Raw genomic sequence first — 22,602 nt, 5'->3', positions numbered from 1 at the left:
AATCTGAGTCCAAATTGTTAAAACAAGTGCTGTGCACTCTGAGCATACTTCAAAAACCAAGGCATCTCAGCCTGGTGAGTGCAGCTCCCTGGCTCTGCTGGCCTCTGGCAGCGTCCCCAAACATCACAGACTAAAAAGTCATCTTCTTTCCTGCCTATATATGGACATGGACTGTATTAACTGGATTACTGACCCAAATGAGGTTATGCCAGGAGCTGAAGGAGATCAAGCAGAGAGGTCCTGAAGTGAACTGATAAGAGCTGGATGGCACCAAGGGAAAACTCTGGCTCTTACAGCTGACCAGGGTTTGGCATGCATTTCCAGATACCCAATTATGCCTACTGTAAAAATAGCAGATTTGAAGAAATAGCATAATATAATGTCATATTATGCTATAAATAGCATAATATAATGATATATAATGTCATCTATGGAGTGAGAGCCACTGGCTTAAGTAAAATGAAAAATTTTAAGCAAACTCTTGAATTCTAAAATGGTCTCCACAAGGGTGTGAGGAAAAGCGGTCCCATGAAACACTGATACTGGGAGTAGAAACTGGCACAGCCATTTGGGAGAACAATTTGGTAGTATTTATTAAAATAGTCACCTAGGACCCAGCAGTTCTACCTCTAAGGATCTACCCTAGAGAAATACTATCACATGTGCACCCATGAACATGCAATGATGTGCACTGAAGGACTGATTTGCAAAAGAAAAACTGAAAACTCCCAAAACACCTACAACACCTAACTAAAAATGACACCTTCCACGTCTGATCTCTGGAACTATGAACAGGAGCTTTGATGGCAAAAGGGACTTTGCAAATGTGATTAAGGATTTGGGGATGGGGATTTCCATAATCTGAGTGGGCCATAAATTAAATGTAATCACAAGTGTCCTTATAAAAAGGATGAGGGAGGGGCCGGGGTTGTGGCTCAGTGGTAGAGCACTCACTTAGCACATGCCAGGCCCTGGGTTCTATCCTCAGCACCACATAAAAATAAATAAATAAATAAATAAAACAAAGGTATTGTGTCCAACTACAAGTAAAAATAAATATTTTTTAAAAAGGATGAGGGAACCTGCAAGGTGGTACCTGCCTGTAATCCCAAGAGCTAAGGAGGCTGAGGCAGGAGGATCACAAGTTCAAAGCAAGCCTCAGCAACATAACTTTGAAAGTCCTAAGCAGTTCAGTGAGACCCCGTCTCTAAATAAAAGATAAAAAGGGATGGGGATGTTACTCAGGGGTAGAGCACTTGCCTAGCATGCTCAGGTTCTAAGTTCAATCCCCAGCGTAACCAAAAACACGAAAATATAATACTTATACAATTTCTGCAGTCTTCTCTCCTTTTGAAATAGCTGTACTTGTCCCATACTTGACTACCTTCTGGGTTTACTGTTGTTGTTTTGTTTTGGGGGACTACTGGGGATTGAACCCAGGGACACTCTACCATTGAACTATATTCCAGCCCTTTTTATTTTGAGACAAAGTCTTAATAAATTGCCCAGGCAGGTCTTGAACTTTTGATCTTCCTACCTCAGTCTCCAAGTAGCTGGGATTACAATTGTGCCACCAAGCCTGGCTTCATCTGCTGTTATCTACGTTTGCACCCTATCACTATTGACTAAATTTCTTGCAAAGCAGACTACACTCCTTGTGTCCACCCTATGACCACTGTTATAAAAAATGGAAAGAAGAAGAGGGAAGAGAAAGCATGAGAAACTTTCAAAATCTACATCCCTTTCATAATTATCACCACAGGCACTTTATAACCTATGAAAGAACAGGTGCATGACAACCTACCCAGTAGCCTTAGCCAACAGAAGGTATTTTGTAACAGTCAATATGGAAGCCAAGAAGACAGATAATAATCAAAGCTGATTTATTTAGCAAGACGTTAGAAATACAATTGGAGAAAAACTGAAATGAAGACAATTATCTCATCTGCTTAGCTAATGCAAACCCAGTTGGGAAGGAAGAAAATTCCAGAGAAATCTTTTTTTTTTAAATCTGTTAATAAGAATTTTGCTTTCATTTATAAAAAGCAGCTAACTAATATGCATAAAAGAACATAGCACTTTATAAAAAGAGTCAAGGGCTGGGGCTGGGGCTCAGTGGTAGCACACTTGCCTGGCATGTGTGAGGCACTGGGTTTGATTCTCAGCACCACGTAAAATAAACAAAGGACTATCAACAACTAAAAATAAATAAATAAATAAAAATAAATTTTAAAAAATAAATAAATAAAGAGTCAATACACTTCAAATACATAATCACTTCCAGGACTGGGGTTGTAGCTCAGTGGTAGAGCACTTGCTTCGCATGCGTGAGGCACTGGGTTTGGTCCTCAGCACCACATAAAAATAATAAATAAAGATATTGTGTCCGTCTATGACTAAAAAAAAAAAAAACTTAAAAAAAATAAAAAATAATCACTTCCATTTTTATTTCTTACATTATTTGTTATTTTTATAAGCATTATTATTATTAATCTTTACACTAAGTTTAAGAATATGAACCCTGGGCCGGAATAAAGGATTTCAGCCTGAGCTTTGCCACTATGTATATGATATTCTTCAAGTTACTTCTGTATGTGCCAGAGTGCCCTAGTTTTTTATGTATACACATATATTTTTCAAAAGATAATGTTTTCATGAAGGTTATATGGTTTTACAAGGTTATAAGGTTTTCATGAAGGTTAAACAAGATAATGGGTGTGGACGTTCAGCATAGACACTGGCATGAACTATGCTGTGCTGGTGTCATGGTGATGGTAACAATGATGACAAAGATGTTACACCAGAAGAAACAGGGATAATGAAAGGTGTGGAATTTGCCCAAGGTCACACAGCCAGCAAGGGTCAGAGCTAGAATTTCAATTCCAGTCTGATTCTTTAAATGTGACTTTAACTCCAGGCCATACTACCTCACAAGGGCTTCAGATGCTTCCTTCTCACATTTCAGTGCTACCAAATGTGCCTAAGAGCTGGTTGAGCTTTTGCCCAGTCTCATAGAACACTGCACAAGATTCAGGGACTCTTACTCCAACGCTCATTGACTGCATGATAAAGAATGCTACCAATCAACAAGAGCAATTTATTAATTTATTCCTCAATTTTTCCAAATCTAAAATTTGGAATTCCATAAAGTATGTATACACTTTCCCAAGGATTTTGCCCTAAGGATAAAAAGGATAGTGGTATTCTCCTAGGACAACAGATCAACAAATATCTACACATCATCTCAAAGATTTCACATAAGTTCCCAAAGCCTTGGCTACTTCAGCTGATCAGCTCCAAATCCAAATGCTTTTGCCCTTCCATGACAACTGAGTTCAATCCCCAGTACAAAAAGAAAGAAAGAAAGAAAGAAAGAAAGAAAGAAAGAAAGAAAGAAAGAAAGAAAGCAAGCAAGCAAGCTAGCTATTTTTACAGGACAAGAAAATGCTTTGCTCTGCCCACTTAATTCACTTAACTAATATCCAAGAACCTTACGAAAAACAAAAAACAATGCTTAGCCTTTTTCATGTCCTAAGTGTATCCATAAAACACTCTGGGCATTTGTGGGTTTTGTTTATTCAAGTAATAAGTTGCTACAATAAACTGCACATATTTAAAGTGTACACCCCCAAAATCTCCTCATGTTCCTCTATAATCCCTCCCTCCAATCCCTTCCTGCCCACCTTTATCTCCAGGCAACGACTACAGATTCATTTGTATTTTCTAGAATTTCATATAAATGGAATCTTAAAAATATTTACTCTTGTTTTTCTGGCTTCTTCCACTCAGCATAAATCCATGCTGTGAGTATTAACAGTTTGCTGCTTTTTGTTGCTGAGTAGTATTCCATTGTATGGATGTATCACCCATTTATTTATTTATTTGTTTATTTAATTCACTATATAGCCAAAATGTTTCCAGTTTGGGGAAGTCACAAATAAAGTTGATTTGAACATTCAAGTTCAAGTCTTGATTTGGGGGATGTATATGTGGCAGGGAATGGGAGGTCCTTATAAGCAAACAATGAAGATTGAGAATAAGGGCTGGGGATATAGCCCAGTCATATCTTAGCCAGGATGCAATCAACTTATCTACCTAGCTACCTATCTAATGCCTATGCCAAACTGGAATTTGTAAAGAAATATGAAATAGAAAACAGAAACCTTTTGGAACTTCACAAATAAGCCATTATTTTGTTTTAAATTTTTCCTTTATTATAAAAACACTAATGTTCTAGCCAGGCACAGTAGTGCACACTCAAGAGGCTGAGGCAGGAGGCTCACAAGTTCAAGGCAGTTTGGTAAGACCTTGTCTCACCAAAAACAAAAGGAGTTGAGGATCTATCTCAGTGGTAAAGCACCTCTGAGTTCAACCCCCAATACAAAAAGAAAGAAAGATAGCTATTTTTACAGGAGAAGAAAATGCCTTGCTCTACATACTTGATCCACTCAACTAATATCCAAGAACCTTACATACAAGGCCCTACTTGATCTGCACCCTGCACTCACATCACTCTCCTCTCCCCTCTGCTTACTGGACAAGGGCTAGGAGCTCCAAACATGCTAAGGACGTCTTCTCTGCATGGGCTGCTCTTTCTTCAGCAGCCACATGCTATACTCACATCCTTCAAGTCTCCACCCAAAAGCCATCCTAGGCTTTCCTTTCCTGTTTACCTGATATAAAACAGAGTCCTCCCACATTACTCTCCATCTCTTTAGCCAGATATTCTTTTCCCACAACACTTGTCATCTACCATAACACTTGCCTGGACGCACACACACACGAACTGGTCCTCCATATCTGCAGTTTCAACCAACCACAGATAGAAAATATTCAGGAAAAATATACAGAGAGTTCCAAAACGCAAAACCTGAATTTGCCTTGCACCAAGCATTATGTTGAATCCACACAAATGAAGTGATGTGTAAGCATGCCCTCAGCAGCCTCCCACCATTTCAAAGACCCTGAGTCTCGCTCCAGCACTCACTGTTTGAGCAGGGTTTCCCCTGCCAGTCATTTATGTACCACGCAGCTAGACCTAGAACATGTACAAACCTTTTCTTCTCATCATTTTCCCTAAACCATACAGTATAACAACTATTTGCCTGACATTCACATTGTTTTAAGTATTATAAGTAAACTATTTAAAGAATGTAGGAGAATGTGCCTCTGTTATATGCAAACACCACACGACTTTATTCAAGGGGGTCTTGCAAACCAATTCCCCCAAGTACACACTGAGGGATGACTGTACATGTCACATACTTATTATTTGTTATTATCTATATTCCCCTACTAAATACAAGCTTTAATACATATATATGTATATATGTAGATGGACACAATACCTTTACTTTATTTATTTATTTTTATGTGGTGCTGAGGATTGAACCCAGGGCCTCACATGTGCTAGGTGAGTGCTCTACCACTGAGCCACAACCCCAACCCCTAAATATAAGCTTTTTAATGACAAGGATTTTATTTCATCAATTGCTATAACTTCAACATCCAGGAGAGTGAAACGAGCTTACTTCTGAATTCCACAAAAATTTGTATTAATTTTTTTATTTTTTAGATGTAGATGGACACAATACCCTTTATTTTTTATTTTTTTTTAATGTGGTGCTGAGGATACAACCCAGTTCCTCACATGTGCTAGGCAAGTGCTCTACCACTGAGCTATAACTCCAGCTCTATATTAATCTTTTGACTAAATATTATTGATCTTTTTCAAAAACTTATCTAAAATTAACTGGGAAGAAAATTTTTAATTCAAACATTTTGCTCTTGTTTAAATGAAAATACTAACTCAAGCCAAGCATGGTGGCACACACCTGTAATCCCAGCAGTTTGGGAGGCTGAGACAGAAGGATTACAAGTTCAAGCTAGCCTCAGCAATTTAATGAAGCCCTGAGCAACTTAGCAAGACCTTGTATCAAAATAAAAAATAAAAAATGAGGGCTAGAGATATGGCTCCATGGATAAGTGCCCCTGGGTTCAATCACTGATACAAAAAACAAACAAACAAAAAAAAAAAAAAAAAAAAAACCCTAAGTCAATGCTAATTGACTTCTTAGAGTGGATTCTTTTTTTCAGATTGATATTTAACTTTACATAGCACTTATAGAATGGAAAAACCACCAGAATTCAAAGGCAAGAAAGCCCAGGTCTATTTGTTGCCCTGCCATAACTAGTGATGCTATAACCACCAAGAAGTCATAATCTCTCCCAACCATCTAGAATAATTTCTTTCTAAAATGAGGGAAACAATTATCTCTGTGGGTCATTCTAAATTCCCTTCATGCTCTAAAACTGTGATCCATTACAGTCTTAAGCGTTATGGTTGCCAGTCACAAATTACTCAAACTAGTTTGGGTTCCACCCCTCATAATCAAATTGTTAACTGAGGATCCTATACAATAAAACCCAATAAAGAATAGCCATTTTCAACCACATGTGCTTTGGAAATCGAAGCTTAGAAGAGTGCATTTGATTAGGATGGTAGCCAGGAATGGTGGCGCATGCCTGTAATCCCAACAGCTCAGGAGGCTGAGGCAGGAGGATCTGGAGTTCAAAGCCAGGCTCAGCAATGGCCAGGCACTAAGCAACTAAGTGAGACCCTATCTCTAAATAAAATACAAAATAGGGCTGGGGATGTGGCTCAGTGATTGAGTGCCCCTTAGTTCAATCCCTGGTACTCCCCCCACAAAAAAAAGTTATCTTTAAACAACTGATAAACTTCTAATCTTCCTCAAATATGAAAAAGAAACAGTTGCTAGGAAGGAAATAAAGATACTTGTTTATTACACCAACCATAGCCAGTTATGAGATTTAAAATAATTACAAATAGGGCTGGGGATGTGGCTCAAGCCATAGCGCGCTCGCCTGGCATGCGTGCGGCCCAGGTTCGATCCTCAGCACCACATACAAATAAAAGATGTTGTGCCCGCCAATAACTAAAAAAATAAATATTAAAAAAATTCTCTCTCTCTCTTTAAAAAAAAATAATTACAAATAGGGCTGGAATATTTGCTCAGTGAGAAAGTACATGTTCAGCATGGGTGAGGCCCTGGGTTTCATGGGGGTGGGGGGAATTCATACATGCATGGAGGAGTAAAGTATTGATTAGAAGCAAATGTATTTGAAATGAACAGAACTGGGTTAATTTCCAGGCTCTCTAACTATGTCACCTGGAGCAAGCTGTATACCTGTTAATGTTTACTTGTCTCACCTGTACATACAAGAATTGTACAGTATACTATATACAACTCTTACAACGTGTAACAAGATTTAGCTCCCAAGGTATTTTGAGAATTTAAAAAAATAATACCTGACACATAGGATATATTTAATCATAATCATTATTAAATAATTAAATGTGAGTATACCCTCACAAACAAATCTAATAGCCACAAAAGCTTTTCTTAGCTGTCTATCTTCTGATGCTATATAGCCCATATAACACCTGGAAAGAAATGAAAAAAAAAAAAGTTTTCACTACTGCCAGTCACAAATATTTATCACTCATTCACATGTTAGTTTCTGAGAGGCTATACCACAAATTAAAAGAAAAAAAATTAAACCTACGGTCAGAGAATCCTTTTAAAATCGTTCTTTGGGTGAAACAGCTGACAAGTTCACACAATATATATGGTAAACATTTTAGAAAAGCCAATTTAATGGCACAGGTATTTTAGCTAATCTTATTCGTTCTGATCCTGCAAATAATTCATACACATCCGTATCTCTATATATGTATACACATATTTATATTTGCTTCCATGAACTTAGATTAATCTCCAAGACACAAAGAGCATCCAATCCCCACCTTTCACATATAACAGAGCCAATTAAATTGAGATTCCACCATCATAGCATAATACTCCTTGAGTTTTCAGACAGATAAGATACTCAGACACACCTTGCTTTTTATACAACAGTCCCAAATAAAATAAAATAAAATAAAATTATAATTTCCTGTTAGGAATTCCCTACCAACTTATATCTTCTCAGTTTTGGTGGCCAGATTGTAAAATAAGTCAATTAAGAGTTCCAAACGGAAATGCTGAAGCAACCTCAAAACCAGACAAATACAGTGGAACGTATTCGCATCTCAAGCACGTCCAAATGTCTCAGCCAACGCGAACAGATCACTGCCATTTCCAGAAGCACACATTAATGGGTTTTAATCCATTTCTATAAAATGCTCCTTGTGCTGAAAGCCAAAGTGCATGGAAAACCACAAAACACAAAAGATTCCTCGCATTCCGTTTATAGCCAGAAGACAGACCATCCTCTCTGTGCCTTACCCAGAGGGCCCTCCTTGCGACAATAAGAATTTCATGACACCCCAGGCTACCTACACACCAAAATGTCATCCCACAAAGTGGAATGGCAGCCGCGTCAGCATCTGCCGGCGCGGATAAAACGATACTGCCAGTTTTCCCACCTCTAGGCAAACATCAAACAGAGCGAAGCCGGTGGAAAGTTCCCATCCACCAGGCATATTTGGTTTCCTTCTGCCCCCAACCCCAGCAGCACAACTGCTGAGATCCGCTTTTGCACCTGCCGCGGCTCCCTAAGCCTGGGCTTCTCCGCGACCCCTGAGCACACAAAAGGCCCTGCGGCCTAAGGAGCCTGTGACCCTCCACCGTGAGCGCAGGGAGGGCCGCGGTAGCATCCCTCTCGCTGTCTACACCCCGCTTCCCTGACAAAGGCCGGGTGTCAATCCGAGGCACGACACAGAGAAGTTGCTGAATTGCCCATCGAGGACCGGCAGCTGCCACTACCCTCTCCCCAACACATACACACATACCCCGACACAGAACTTGGGAAGGAGAGCAGGGGGAGGGTGTGCAATGTTTAAATAAAAATGTCCCCAAAGCTGAGCAACCTGGGTGTGCCCTGGAAGTGAGCGCAGGGGGCTTGTGGGGGAGGGGAGAGAGGGCCCGGGAGGCGGTGGCGGCTCCTCCGGGGCATCCAGGCCGTGCAGAGGGATGGTCTAATAAAATGCCGGGTGTCGGGACGTTCAGAAGGAAACCACAAATGAGATCCCCGGCGGGCGCGGGGCCGCCAGGCGGCGGGCGGCGTGCGGTCTGCAGACCTGCGGCTCGGCCGCACCTGCTCGCCCGGCGCCCACACACCTGCAGGGCAGCCAGCGGCGGCTAGCGGGCGGCTCGGAGGGGACGGGCCCGCGCCCCAGGTGGGCCACACGGCGGGGCCGGGGCCGGCGCACTCACCTCCAGGTCCGTGTCGGCGGCCTCCGGGGCCCCCAGGATCTCGCTGGGCAGCTCGGCCAGGTCGGTGACCCGGATCAGCCCGTCGTGCAGGAAGATGGTCTCCTCCTTCACCGAGAGCCACTGCGCCGAGTCCGCGGCCGCCGCCGCCGCCGCTGCCGCCGACGAGCCCATGGCCGGGCTGAGGGGTTGGCGCTGAAGAGAGACGCCCGGCCCGGGAGACGCGAGCAGAAGCTGCAGCGCTCACCAGCCCATGGCAGCGGCCGCCGCGCCCGCCCGCAGCGCCCCACCGGCCGCCTCGCCCGCGCAGCTCCGCCCTAGGCGGCCCGAGCCGCCATCCTCCCACCCCGGCCCCGGAGACCCCGGCCCTGCTGCTGCCACAGCCGCCGCCGCCCTGAGGAGCAGGATCCGCCTCTGCCGCTCAGCAGCCAACTGTCAGTGAGACGCCATGTTGGGGGCGGGGCTCCCGGCATGCCCCGCGGAGCGGACAATACAGGCCCCGCCCGCCCGCCTGGCCCCGCCCACCGCCCCGCGGACCCAGGCGCTGGGGCTGCGGAACCTCGCCCAGCGTTCCACCTTGCCCTCCATTCCACCTTGCCCTCAGGCTGACCCGACCGGCCCCTTCTTACCCTAGCCATTCGGGGTCACCTTGAGTCTGCAAGCACTAGGAGAAGACATCACCGCCTCCCCTTCCCTCACGCTGGTGTAACCCCTCTCTGGGGCCATACCCCCACTCTTAGCAGAACTTGGAGGTTCACGCCCTGCAGTCTAGTTTAAATGAGATCGTTGCAGAAATCTGAAGCGGGGCTCGGGTAGAGCGGTTTCCTAGCATGCTCGAGATCGTGGGTTCCAAACAGCACCAGAGGCAGAGGAGGGTGGGGGAGAGCCTGACGCAGAATAGGCATTGCACACCGGTCATAAGCAATGGGTAGAACTGTGCAGTACATACTTAGGATACTTACTGAATAGTGTAGTATGGAAACAAGCGTGAAAGTAAAGCAGCTGTCAACAACTCTTGGAGGCCAGTGCCTGGCATTTAATAGTAATTTTAACTGTTATATTCAACACTGAAATGTATCTTAAAGATCTTAATGACATTCCATTTTTGTAAAAACAAGAAAGGAACAGCTATATGTCTAGAGAAAAATGTGTAGAGGAAAAACATACCAAGCTGTTAATATGAGCTACCCCAGGGGAGTGAGGCTGGTCTGGAATAGTTGAGGTGAAATTGTTCTCTCTATATTACTTCTATACTCTTGTTACTTAAAAACAACAAGAAGAATAGTAAGGTGCACTCCCTTTGTTCCAGCAATTGAACTTTGAGGAAGTTGTCTGAAGGAAATAAACACATAGTCAAGGGAGTAGTACAGGGATATGCAGCTCAGTATGGTTTTTGTTTTTCTTTCTTTCTTTCTTTCTTTTTTTAGTTTATTAAAGGAGAGAGAAAAAAACCTTCAAGGGAGAGTGAGTAGGCTCAGAGAAAAAAAAATCGTCCTCAGTCTTGTTTTTAAGAGGAAAAAATACAATTATTTTAAATGTGGGATTGGTTAATTGAAATACATGTCAATAATGTGGAATATTATGAAACCATTCAAAATAATGCTTATGACCTGGCACAGTGGTACATACCTGTAATCCCAGCTACCCAGGAGGCTGATGTTCCAGAACAGCCTGGGCAATTTAGTGAGACCCCAATACAAAATTTGGGGGAGGAAAAAAAAAAGAGGAGGAGGGTTCTGGGAGTAGAATGTTCCTGGCTTTAATCTCCAGTACCACAGAAACAATAATAATCATAATAATGTTTATAAAGAATATTATATACAAATGAATGTTCATGATACAATTACTAAATGGAAAAAAACAACTAAAATAGTAATTTTGGGGGCAAGGAGGTATGGGGGGGGATTGAACTCAGGGGCACTCTACCACTGAGCCACATCCCCAGCCCTATTTTGTATTTTCTTAGAGACAGGGTCTCACTGAGTTGCTTAGTGCCTCGCTAAATTGCTGAGGCTGGCTTTGAACTCCTGATCCTCCTGCCTCAGCCTCCAAAGCCACTGGGATTACAGGCATGTGCCCTGGCGGCTGGCCTAAAATAGTAAGTTTTAAAATTCAATTTTAAAATTGGCTGTGGTGGGACACACCAGTCCCATCTTCTCTGGAAGCTGGGACAGAGAGTCTCTTGAACCCCTGAGGTCTGGGTAACCAGCCTGGGTAACATAGTTTTTGAGACCCTATCTTTAAAAAAAAAAAAAAAAAAAATATATATATATATATATATATATATATATATAGAGAGAGAGAGAGAGAGAGAGAGAGAGAGAGGGGTGGGGGTGGGGGGCAGTACTAGAGATTGAAGCCAGGGGATGTTTACTATTGAGCTATATTCCCAGATGTTTTTGTTTTTTATTGTGACACGGAATCTCACTAAATTGATAAAGCTGGCCTTGAGATTGTGGTCCTCCGGCCTCTGCCTGTGTCACTGCTCCTGCTACATAGAAAATAAGCTTTATAGGATGATTGCCTTTAAAAAAAAAAAAATCACATGCATATATGAGTACAGGTATAGAATAAAAGACTAAGTATCATGCTGATAACACTTGGGTGAGTCTAAACAGTATATTTAAAGGTGCCTGGGGACTTGTGGTTTTCACTTTGAAATTTTTTTTTTAAGTTTTGTCTTAGAACATGTATGGCTTTTGAAAAAAATAAAAGCAGATTTTTTTTTTAAATTTGAAAATCTATGTAGCACTTGGGAGTCATTTACCCAACCATTCATAAGAGAATGTAAAGCCCTTCAGAGCATATTCACAGAAAGTCCTATAGTTTAAAGAACTGAGGCTCAGAATGACACAGCTTTAGACCTGGCTACTAAGTTGCAGAAACAAGATTCAAACTTACTGCTTCCTCCACCCTGCACGGCCTCTCTCCCAACTAAATAATTCTTACAAGATGTACTGTTATCACAGTCTCATGCTCCTTACAACAATTGTTTATTTTATTGTCATGATATTATTTTCACAGTTATTTGTTTAGCCCCCCCCCCCAGATGTCAAAACCTAGGGTGGCATATAGGATGAAGATAATCAAATATCTGAAATAATATATGAAAAATTGACTCCTGACCCTCAAAAAACGAGAGTTGCTGGACGCGGTTGCGCATGCCCGTGTAATCCCAGCGGCCCAGGAGGCTGAGACAGGAGGATGGCAAGTTCAAAGCCAGCCTCAGCAAAAAGCGAGGCACTAAACAACTCAGTGAGACCCTGTCTCCAAACAAAATACAAAAAAAAAAAAAAAAAATAGGGCTGGGGATGTGGCTCAGTGGTCGAGTGCCCCTGAGTTCAACCCCCAGCACCCTCCCCCACAAAAAAAAAGAAAGAAAGAAAAAAGAACTAGAGAGCTATTCCAATATATGTAGAAAATGCTCCAAAATGACATGGCTATTCCTCTTACACATTCAACTATAGATAAATAGATAGATTAGATTAGATAGATAGATAGATCTATTTATATGATATACATAGATATATAGGGTTGTTTGTTTTGTTGCATAGGGGATTAATACCAGGGCACTTTACCACTGAGCCACATCCCCAGTACTCCCCACCCCCCCACCCCCACTCCGCCCTATTTTGAGACAGGGTCTCCTTATGTTTCTGAGGCCGGCCTTGAACTTGCAATCCCCCTGCCTCAGCCTCCTGAATCGCTGGGATTCCAAGCTTGCGCCACGAAGTCTAGCAACATATTGCTATTTGACATAGTTCTTGGTTTGGGTTTCCAAGGATGAGCAAGGTAGAAAAGTCTTCTCTTATGGAACTGACTGCCTGATGGGGGGAAAGAGACAAGAAGCAAGCAAACCTCAAATCCAGCAGTTTGGAGCAGATCAGTGCCAAGAAAACAATAACACAGGCCAATGTGATGGGCCCGCGGCTGGGGTGCAAGCGACGGTGGAGTCCTTGCTTAGCAATTCCAAGCGCATGCGCCCAACGGAATGGCTGTTTCATCAAATCCTCACAATAACCCTAGACAGGTAGTATCAATTCTCCCCATTTTCAGCTGGGAAACCACCCAGAATCACTTTGCTCAGGGCCGCAAAATAGTAAACATCAAAGCTCAGATTTGAACCCAGCCAGGGCTACCTGATTCTGCAACCCCAGTTTCCTTATTTTTGTTGTAAGGAAACACCTTAATTCCCTTTGCTCACATTTTAAACTCTAAATAGCCATTGAGGGTAGCTCAAAGGAAAGCTCTAGTACTTTTTTTTTTTTTCTGTTACTGGGGATTGAACCTCAGTGCTTTATCACTGAGCTACACCCCAGCCCTTTAAAAAATTTTATTTTCAGGGCTGGGATTGTAGCTCAGTGGTAGAGCACATGCCTAGCACATGTTTGGCACTGGGTTCAATACTCAGCACCACAATTTTTATAATAAAAATAAATAAAATAAAGGTCTTTAAAAACTTTTGTTTTCAGGAGTCAGGTGCAGGGATGCAAGTCTGCAGTCCCAGCTACTTGGGAGGCTGAGGCAAGAGGATAGTAACTTTGAGGTCAACCTGGGCAATTTAGTGAGACCGTGTCTCAGGAAAGAAAAAAAAAAAAAAAAGGCTGGGGATGTTCAGTGGTAAAATGCCCCTGGGTTTCAATCCTCAGTACCACAAATACATAAATAAAATTTAAAAAATTTAAAAAGAACATTAAATTTTGTTTTATTCCTTAAATTTTGTTTTATTTTATTTTAAATATATTTTTAGTTGTAGGTGGACACAATATCTGTATTTTATTTATGTGGTACTGAGGATTGAACACAGTGTCTCATACATGCTAGGTGAGCGTTCTACCACTGAACCACAACCTTAGCCCCTTAAATTTTATTTTGAGAAAGGGTCTCACTAAATTGTCAGGGCTGGCCTCAAACTTGAGATCATCCTTCCTCAGCCTTCTGAGTCACTGCAATTATAGGCATGCACCACTGCACCTGGCTTGGTATACTTAATTTTATATTTAAAGATCAGGAGTCAAGATGCCCAGGAACTATTGTCTTTCACTTAAATTAATGAAAACAACACAAATTTAGGTCTTAAGGTCCTCAGACTACATAATGAATAGCTATTTAATATTTTGTATACAATTTATTTATTTAATTTTATGCAGTGCTGAGGTTCAACCCCAGGTGCCTCACACATGCTAGACAAGCTCTCTACCACTGAGCCACAACTCCAGCCCTAGTTAATTTTGGTACCAGAGAATAAACTCAGGGGCACTCGACCACTGAGCCGAATCCCTAGCCCTATTTTGGATTTTATTTAGAGAAAGGGTCTCACTGAGCTGCTTAATGCCTCACCATTACTGAGGCTGGCTTTTTTTTTTTTTTTAATATTTATTTTTTAGTTTTTGGCGGACACAACATCTTTGTTTGTATGTGGTGCTGAGGATCGAACCCGGGCCACACGCATGCCAGGCGAGCGCGCTACCACTTGAGCCACATCCCCAGCCCTGAGGCTGGCTTTGATAGCGTCTTTGAGTGGGAATTTTTAGAATGGATCAGGAAGACAAAGAAAGCCCTTTGTCAACCAGGAAACCCATATTTAGTCAAGACAACACACACACACACAGGAAACACCCACTCATAGACAAGAAAGGGCTGTGACTTCTGACTTGTTTGGAATTGTCCTTTCTACTCTTCCACTTGAAAATAAGAGAATTAAGATGGGGAAATTTGTTGGCCTGGCGACTCTAAGCTAGAAGCTAAGAGGAAGCATAGGAAAATCAGAAAGAATTAGCAAGTTGGACCTCATCACCCCTGGGAGGCATCTCCCCAAGAGGGTGTGGGCTGGTCCAGGGAGACCATCTCCCTCTGCCCCAGCTGCTGACGTGATAGTCACTGGCGGTGGCTAAGCTGGGCCCCTTTGGGATTTTGTGATATCTTTCCCTTCTGTTGATTTGCTGTACCAGCTGACTGTCTAAAATGAGTGTGTAATCCTTTACTGGACCCACAAATATGCGCGTGTGGCGAGGAGATAAGTGGCCTTCGATAAACCTTAACAGAAATTGAAGGATGGTTTTAGACGAAGCAGCCGTGTTCATTTTTAAGGCCTTTGAAAAATACCAAGGAAATAAACCACAAATGAACATCTGGTGAACACACACACACACACACACACACTTGACAGAACCTGCGGGGGAGATTGTTCCCATCCCATTAATCACCAGCTCAAGGAGGAAATGCACACACCTACTCAGAATCTTCTTTCTGAGCAGTTCTGTAGGCTCTCCAGGGTCTCATGTCAAGGGAGACTATTTTGGCTCTTGGGTGGATCTATGAGGGTGCAGGGAAAGGAAATCAGATGAAAGAGCTATTCGAAAACGAGGAAGAAGAAATCCTCCTTGGAGCTCCGCTGAATTACCAAAACTAAGGAACAGTCCTCCACATCGATGGGAAAAAGCCCAAGGAGGAAGCCTCAGGAACTGCAGCCTTCTCCGCTCCAGAAATCAGCCCGGGCGAGATCTGAGAGGAGCCGCGTCCTCCGGCTCCCTCTTGTGGACCTAGAAGGCACTGCTGCGCCAGAAATTCCAGTTCTGGCTTGGAATATTGCAAACATTCCCTGCTACAAAAACAGGTTAAGGAAAGGACTGAGTTGGGGGTATAAAGCGATGGTAGGGGCCTGGCCCAGCATGCACAAGACCTTGGGATCAATCCCCAGCACCAGAAAATTTAAAAAGAAAAGAAAAATAAAGGTCATTCCACAAAGGAAAAGTGGGCAAAACTAATCCCACTGATTTGGTATTCACTGAGTGCCTTCTTTGTATGGGAGTCCAACCTGCATCTCTCTCTCTCTCTCTCTCTCTCTCTCTCTCTCTCTCTCTCTCTCTCTCTCTCTCTCTCTCTCTCTCTCTCAATGCTAGGGATGGAACCAGGGCCTTGCTAATGCTGGGCAAGCACTCTCCAACTGAGCCACATCCTGAGCCTGAGGTCAAGTTCTCTAAGGGGACCTAGTGGGATCAGTGGGACGCTGTGGTTAAAGCTGATAATTGACAGGTTTACATTCACTAAATGTATTTCGAGGCTGATGGGGAAACTTCCTTAGTAGCATGACTACTCAGAGAAGAGCATTTAGTGGAATACAGTGTGTGGTATTTGGATCATTAACTGCCTGGGTTTGGTCCCAACTCCTTCACATGTTCCGATGATGAACAAGTTATACCACCTGTCTGTGCCCTAGATTCACATCTTTAAATGGATAACAGCTGGGGATGTAGCTCAGTAGACTTGCCTAGTGTTTGAGAGGCCCTGGGTTTAATCCTCAGTACCACAAACCGGAAAGAAAGAAATTAAAGGGATGAGAGTACCTACCTTTAAAACCAAGCAGGGTTGGTTCCTTCTGAGGGCTGTGAAGGTAGAGTCCATTCCAGACCTCTCTTCTTGGCTTGTAGACAGCTACTGTTTCCCCTCTGTCTGTCCAGACTTTGTTTTTTTTTGTTTTTTTGTTTTTTTTTTTAATTTTTTATTGTGGGTTGTTCAAAACATTACAAATTTCTTGACATATCATATTCCACACTTTGATTCAAGTGGGTCAGACTTTGTTTTACAAGATTATGTTCTCTTACAAATTTCTTCTTATAAGGACATCAGTCTATTGGTTCAAGGCTCACCCTAATGACCTCATTTTAATTTGATTTTCTATGTAAAGACCCTATTTCCAAACAGGGTTATAGTCTAAGGTATCTAGGGGTTAGGACATCAGTGCATGAATTTTTTTTTTCAACACTGGGTATGGAACCCAGGGCCTCAAGCATGCTAGGCAAGTGCTGTACCATTGAGCTATACCCCAACCCAACGTGAATGTTTTTTCAGCCTAAGGTATGATTTGTGTGTGTGGTAGTAGGGATGGAACCCAGGGTTACTTTACCACTGAGCTACATCCTCAGACCTTTTTATTTTTTATTGTGAGATTGCAAAGTTGCTTAGGGCCTCCCTAAATTGCTGAGACTGGCCTTAAATTTGTGATCCTCCTGTCTCAACTTCCTGAGTTGTTGGGATTATAGGTATGCACCACCACTCCCAGCTTTTTAAATTCTTTTTCTTCACAAATTTTGGAATTTTTTGTCTCACACTGTCCTGGAACTTACTTATTTTTACATCCGTTTTTTATAAAAATTCGTTTAAGATTCTAATTAATAAAAATCATGGCTTGGGGTATGGCTCAGGAGTGAAGCCCTTGGCTCTAGGTTTAATCTCCAGCACCACAAAAAAAGAAAAAAAAAACTTTTTCAAAATAAAATAAAAATCAATGTCAATCAGATTTCAGGATCTGTCTATATTACCAGCACTTTTTCATTTTTCCCAGTGTTTTCTCTATTCCAGACTTCATATAGAGTGATTTTGGGGGGAGGGGAGTTCTGAGGATTGAACCCAGAGACATTCTACCACTGACCCACATTCTACCACAGCCCCCCCTTTTTAATTTAATTTATTTTTTTTAACTTTATTCTATTTATTTATTTTTAGGTGGTGCTAAGGATTGAACCCAGGGCCTTGCACATGCTAGGCAAATTATCTACCACTGAGCCTCAACCCCAGCCCAACCACAGCCCTTTTTAAAAATTATTATTATTATTTTTTAATTTTGAGACAGGGTCTCACTAAGTTGCTGAGGCTGGCCTCGAACTTGTGATCCTCCTACCTCAGCTGCCTGAATCACTGGGATCACAGTTATGAAACATAAACATGAGCTGGGAACCATCATGCATAGTGTGTCACTTCTCAGACAGTCCTCTCCCTCCACCACCTAATATACCAAAGTACCTGCTGCCCACAGACTGCACTGAACCATTCCCTTTCCTGAGCTTTGTTTGTAGCTCTGTGGCAACTGGAAATACTAATTCTCCACTCTTCACTTTCTCCCTTATTAAGATTATACAGCCCCTGGGCGCGGTGGCTCACGTCTGTCATCCCAGTGACTCGGGAGGCCGAGGCGGGAGTGATCGTGAGTTCAAAGCCAGCCTCAGCAATGGCAAGGCACTAAGCAACTCAGTGAGACCCTGTCTCTAAATAAAATCCAAAATAGGACTGGGGATGTGGCTCAGTGGTCGAGTGCCACTGAGTTCAGTGCCCCCATAAAAAAAAAAAAAAAAAAGATTATACATGCATGTGTTTTGTTACATGACTACTGGGCCTGGAGCCAAGCCCTAACGTCGCAGCTTGGGAGCAGGGACACACCAGTCAACCACAGACCCAGGAAAGGTGCAATTCATGTTCAGTATTGTCAGCTACTGAGATTTCTGTGGTTTAATCCCTTAGTTCCGAATGCTTGGCATGGTGCTTAGAATAAAGCAGCAGCTTAGTAAAGGCTTTTAGCACTAAACGAATTTGAAGATGCCTTGCTAGAGAAGTTCAAACGTTAAGCCACCATGTCCTTCCACCTTTTGGGTGCACTTCAGGCATCCTCTGCTCCCTGCTTGTCACCTGCCTCTTCGTCTCATCTCAGGCCAGTGCCCTTCTTGATCTCAGACAATCACCTTGGCCTTGTCCATTTTTTGTTAAACGATTGTATGATTTTTCTTTTCCCTGGGCCTTGGAACTTGCCGTTCCCCTTGCCTGGAAGGCCTTTCCCTACCTGTTAGGTTTGGCCAGCTCCTACTCATCCTTCAGGTTTTAGTTTCCTCATAGAAGAGTCTCCTAATGGGCTGGGTAGAGCGGCGTACTCCTGTAAGCCCAGAGACTGAGGCAGGGGGTTCACAAGCTCAAAGCCAGCCTCAGCAACTTAGTGAGTCAATGAAACCCTGTCTCTAAATGAATTAAAAAAAAAAAAAAGGGCTGGGGATATGGCTCAGTGGCTAAGTGCCCCTGGGTTCAATCCCCTGTACCAAAAAATAAAAAAAAAAGAGAGATGGAAAGTAGAATAGGGGGGCTGGGGCTGGGGCTCAGTGGGAGAGCACCTGCCTAGCATGTGTGAGGCACTGGGTTCAATTCTCAGCACTGCATATTAATAAGTGAATAAAGTAAAACTCCATCAACATATAATTTTTTTTTTAAGTACAATAGTGGTAACTGAGGACTGGGGTGGGGTTGAAGGAAATGGGGACTTAAATTTTTTTTTTTTTTGTACTGAGGATTGAACCCAGGGATGCTCAATCACTGAGCCACATCCCCAGCCCTGTTTTGTATTTTATTTAGAGACAGGGTCTCACTGAATTGCTAAGTGCTTCACTAAGTTGCTGAGGTTGGCTTTGAACCCTAGATCCTCCCGCTTCAGCCTCCCAAGCCGCTGGGATTACAGGTGTGCGCCAACATGCCCGGCTTGGGGACTTAATTTTTAATGGGGGGCATTTCAGTTTGGGATGATGAAAAAGTTCTAGAGATGGGGCTGGGGGTGCAGCTCAATAGCAGAGTGCTCTCCTAGTATGTGTGAGGTCCTGGGTTCAATCCCCAATACTGGGGGCTGGTGGGGGGGATGTTCAGAGATGCTGGTGATGGTTATGCAGGAATCTGCATATACTTAATACCACCCAACTATACCATCTGAAATGGTAAATTTTATATATTCCGTATATTGCCTCAATAAAAATTATTTTCTTTTTGGTACTGGGGACTGAACCCAGGGGCGCTTAATCACTAAGCCACCTCCCCAGAGGCTGGCTTTCAACTTGTGATCCTCCTGCCTCTGCCTTCCCAGCCACTGCAATGGTGGTGTGTACCACCATGTCCCACACAATAAAAGTTCTTTAAAAATTATTGCAGAGCCAGGCACAGTGGCACACTTCTGAGGACTGAGGAGACTGAGGTAGGAGGATCCCAAGTTCAAGGCCAGTCTCAGAAACTTAGCCAAGCCTTCAACAACTTAGTGAGACTCTGTCTCAAAATGAAAATAAAAAGCTCTGTGGATGATTTACTTAGGTGCTTTGCCTGTAGTCGGGATCACAGCATTTGCCATCATTGTTACATACCGATAATCACAAAAAGGAACCAGTAGGCAGCCAAGTCAGATTTTTAATACAAGTCCATCTGACCCCAAAGCAAAACTTCAATCCTATGCCATTTCCAATTCAGCTGCAAAAAATTATTTTCATTTTGAATTTATTCATTGATTGATTGAGATCACATCATGTTGTCCAGGTTTGCCTTAACTGCTGGGCTCAAATGATCTTCCTGCCTCAGTCTTAGGAGTAGCTGGGACTACAGGTGGTTTTTTGCTTTATTGTTTTCTGGCTTGGGAAATCAAACACAGCACATTGCTAGGCGCATGCTGTATGATTGAGCTACAATCCCACCTCCATATATATATTTTTTAAACTAATAGATTTTGATTTTTTTTGTAGTTTAAAATCAATTTCTCCACTTATGTAAAGTATACCAAAGTGCATAAATGTATTCCACTGTCCTGTAGAACTAATTAGAACAAATAAAAAATTTTCAAAAAATTAACAACTATAGCTATAATATAAACGGTAATAAAATTCCAAATACACACTATATACAGAATCCCTTTCAAAGGGATGCTTGAGAGTCATGAGAACATAATATTAGGTAGAAACAGATTTTTTAAAAATTTTACAATCTTTTTCTGGCAAGGTGAGAGAGCCGTCCCCTTACTACCTTCGCAATGCATCTGTACACCTGCCCCCCACCCCAGCCATGTTTGACGGTTGAAGTTCTTCAGATTTCCAGTGGAAAAAGCTGGGTCCATCTCCCCCAGGCTCTTCTTTCTCTCAGACTATTCTCATTTTCAAAGTCATCAAACACTAATTTCTCTGTGCTTTTCCTGCCTAGTGTTGGATACAAAGCAGCTCTGCAGGAATCACGGTCTCTAGTCCTGAGCCATTACTAAGTCTGCTAGGGACCTTGGATAAATCTTAGCCTCTCTGGACTTGCTTTCCCCATCTGTAACTCCAGGGTACAGGTCTCAATTCTGGAAGAGAATTAAGGACACTTCCAGCCACTTTTGGGGAGGGGATTAGACATAGACTCTGATTGTATGTGTGTGTGTGTTGGGGGTGCTCAAACCCAGGGTCTTATACATACCAAGCATGAGCTCTGCCACTGAGCTATATCCCTAACCCAATAGACTTAAAAAATTTATTTGTACCGGGGATTGAACCCAAGGGTGCTTAACCACTGAGCCACAAACCCCAACACCTTTTGTTTTTTTATTTTGGGATGGGGTCTAAGTTGCTTAGGGCCTTACTAAATTACTGAGGCTGGCTTTGAGATCCCCCTGCCTCAGCCTCTCAAGCCACTGGGAAAAAAGGCATATGCTACCATGTCCAGCAAGACATTAATTTTTGAGTGGTTTTAGATTTACAGAAAAATTCATTAGGAGGTACAGAGTTCTTATATATATATATACCTTTCACAATTCCCCATTTCCTCTATAATTAGTATCTCAGTGTGGCATCTTTATTTTAATTGATGAGCAAATACTGACTTATTACTAAAGTCTATAGTTGACATCAAAGCTATTTGTTATGTATAGTCTATGGGTTTTGACAAATCTATGACATACATCTACCATTATGGTATCATACAATATAATTTACCCACTGTTTATCACTAAATATTTATCCCTGCTGTTCATTTCTATCCCTTATCCCCAATCTCTAGCAACTACTGTTCTTATCGTCCTAGTTTCGCTTGTTTTTTTACGATCTCATAGAATTAGTTCTAAATTTTTATTTTTATTATTATGATGATGATGATTCTTGTTGTGGTACTGGGGATTAACTCAGGGCTTTGTACATGCTAGGCAAGCACTGTACCACTGAGCTACATCCCCAGCCTGGATGTCATATATTTTGACTCATAAAATATGGATCTTTCTCAGTTTGGTTTCTTTCCCTCAGCAATATGTATCTAAGGTTCCTCAGAATATGACTTGATAGCTCACTTTTTTAAATCACTAAATATTTCATTATATGGATGTACCAGTTTGTTTATGCATTCACCTGTTGAAGGACATCTTGGTTGCTTGCAAGTTTTGGCAGTTATGAGTAAGGTTTCTAAAAACATTTGTGTGTAGGTTTTTGTGTGAATGTTTCCAAACTCATTTGGGTAAATTGTATTCCTTTTTAACTTTTGGCTTATGTATGTGTATTCCCATGTATTTCTAAAACTGTACATAAGCCAGGCAAGGTTGTCCATGCCTGTAATCCCAGCAACTCCAGAGGCAAAGACAAGAGGATAACAAGTTCAAGGCCAGTCTCTGCAATTTAGCAAGACCAGCTCAAAAAAAAAAAAAAAAAAAAAAAAAAAGAAAGAAAAAGAAAAAGAAAGAAAAAAAAATAAGAAAGAAAAAAAGTTAAAGTACTGGAGGATGTAGCTCAGTGGTAAAGCACCCCTGAGTTCCATCCCTAGTTCCACAAATAAATAAATA

General features: G+C 42.2%; 1 protein-coding gene across 7 annotated transcripts in view; it reads right to left on the bottom strand.

The window, feature by feature from the left end:
* Positions 1-9,457, bottom strand: part of Hectd4 (HECT domain E3 ubiquitin protein ligase 4) — a 176,224-nt gene extending 166,767 nt beyond the window's left edge. For 4 of the 7 annotated variants that reach the window (XM_046456507.2, XM_046456508.2, XM_046456509.2 and 1 more), the window contains exon 1: positions 9,240-9,456. In XM_046456507.2, the coding sequence (XP_046312463.1) occupies positions 9,240-9,410 (171 nt within the window). In that variant the 5' untranslated portion in view covers positions 9,411-9,456. Of the gene's footprint in view, positions 1-9,239 lie in introns of all 7 variants that reach the window. The other 3 variants (XM_046456512.2, XM_046456513.2, XR_006854436.2) reach the window with 2 other exon arrangements.
* Positions 9,458-22,602: the final 13,145 nt, after the last annotated feature.

Source organism: Marmota monax, unplaced genomic scaffold, assembly GCF_021218885.2.
Source record: "Marmota monax isolate L192 unplaced genomic scaffold, Marmota_monax_Labrador192_F-V1.1 WCK01_AAM20220418_F8-fsc00185, whole genome shotgun sequence".
Classification (NCBI taxonomy): domain Eukaryota; kingdom Metazoa; phylum Chordata; class Mammalia; order Rodentia; family Sciuridae; genus Marmota; species Marmota monax.
The sequence above is the reverse complement of the archived record's forward strand: the minus strand, read 5'-3'. Positions and strand labels throughout refer to the sequence as shown.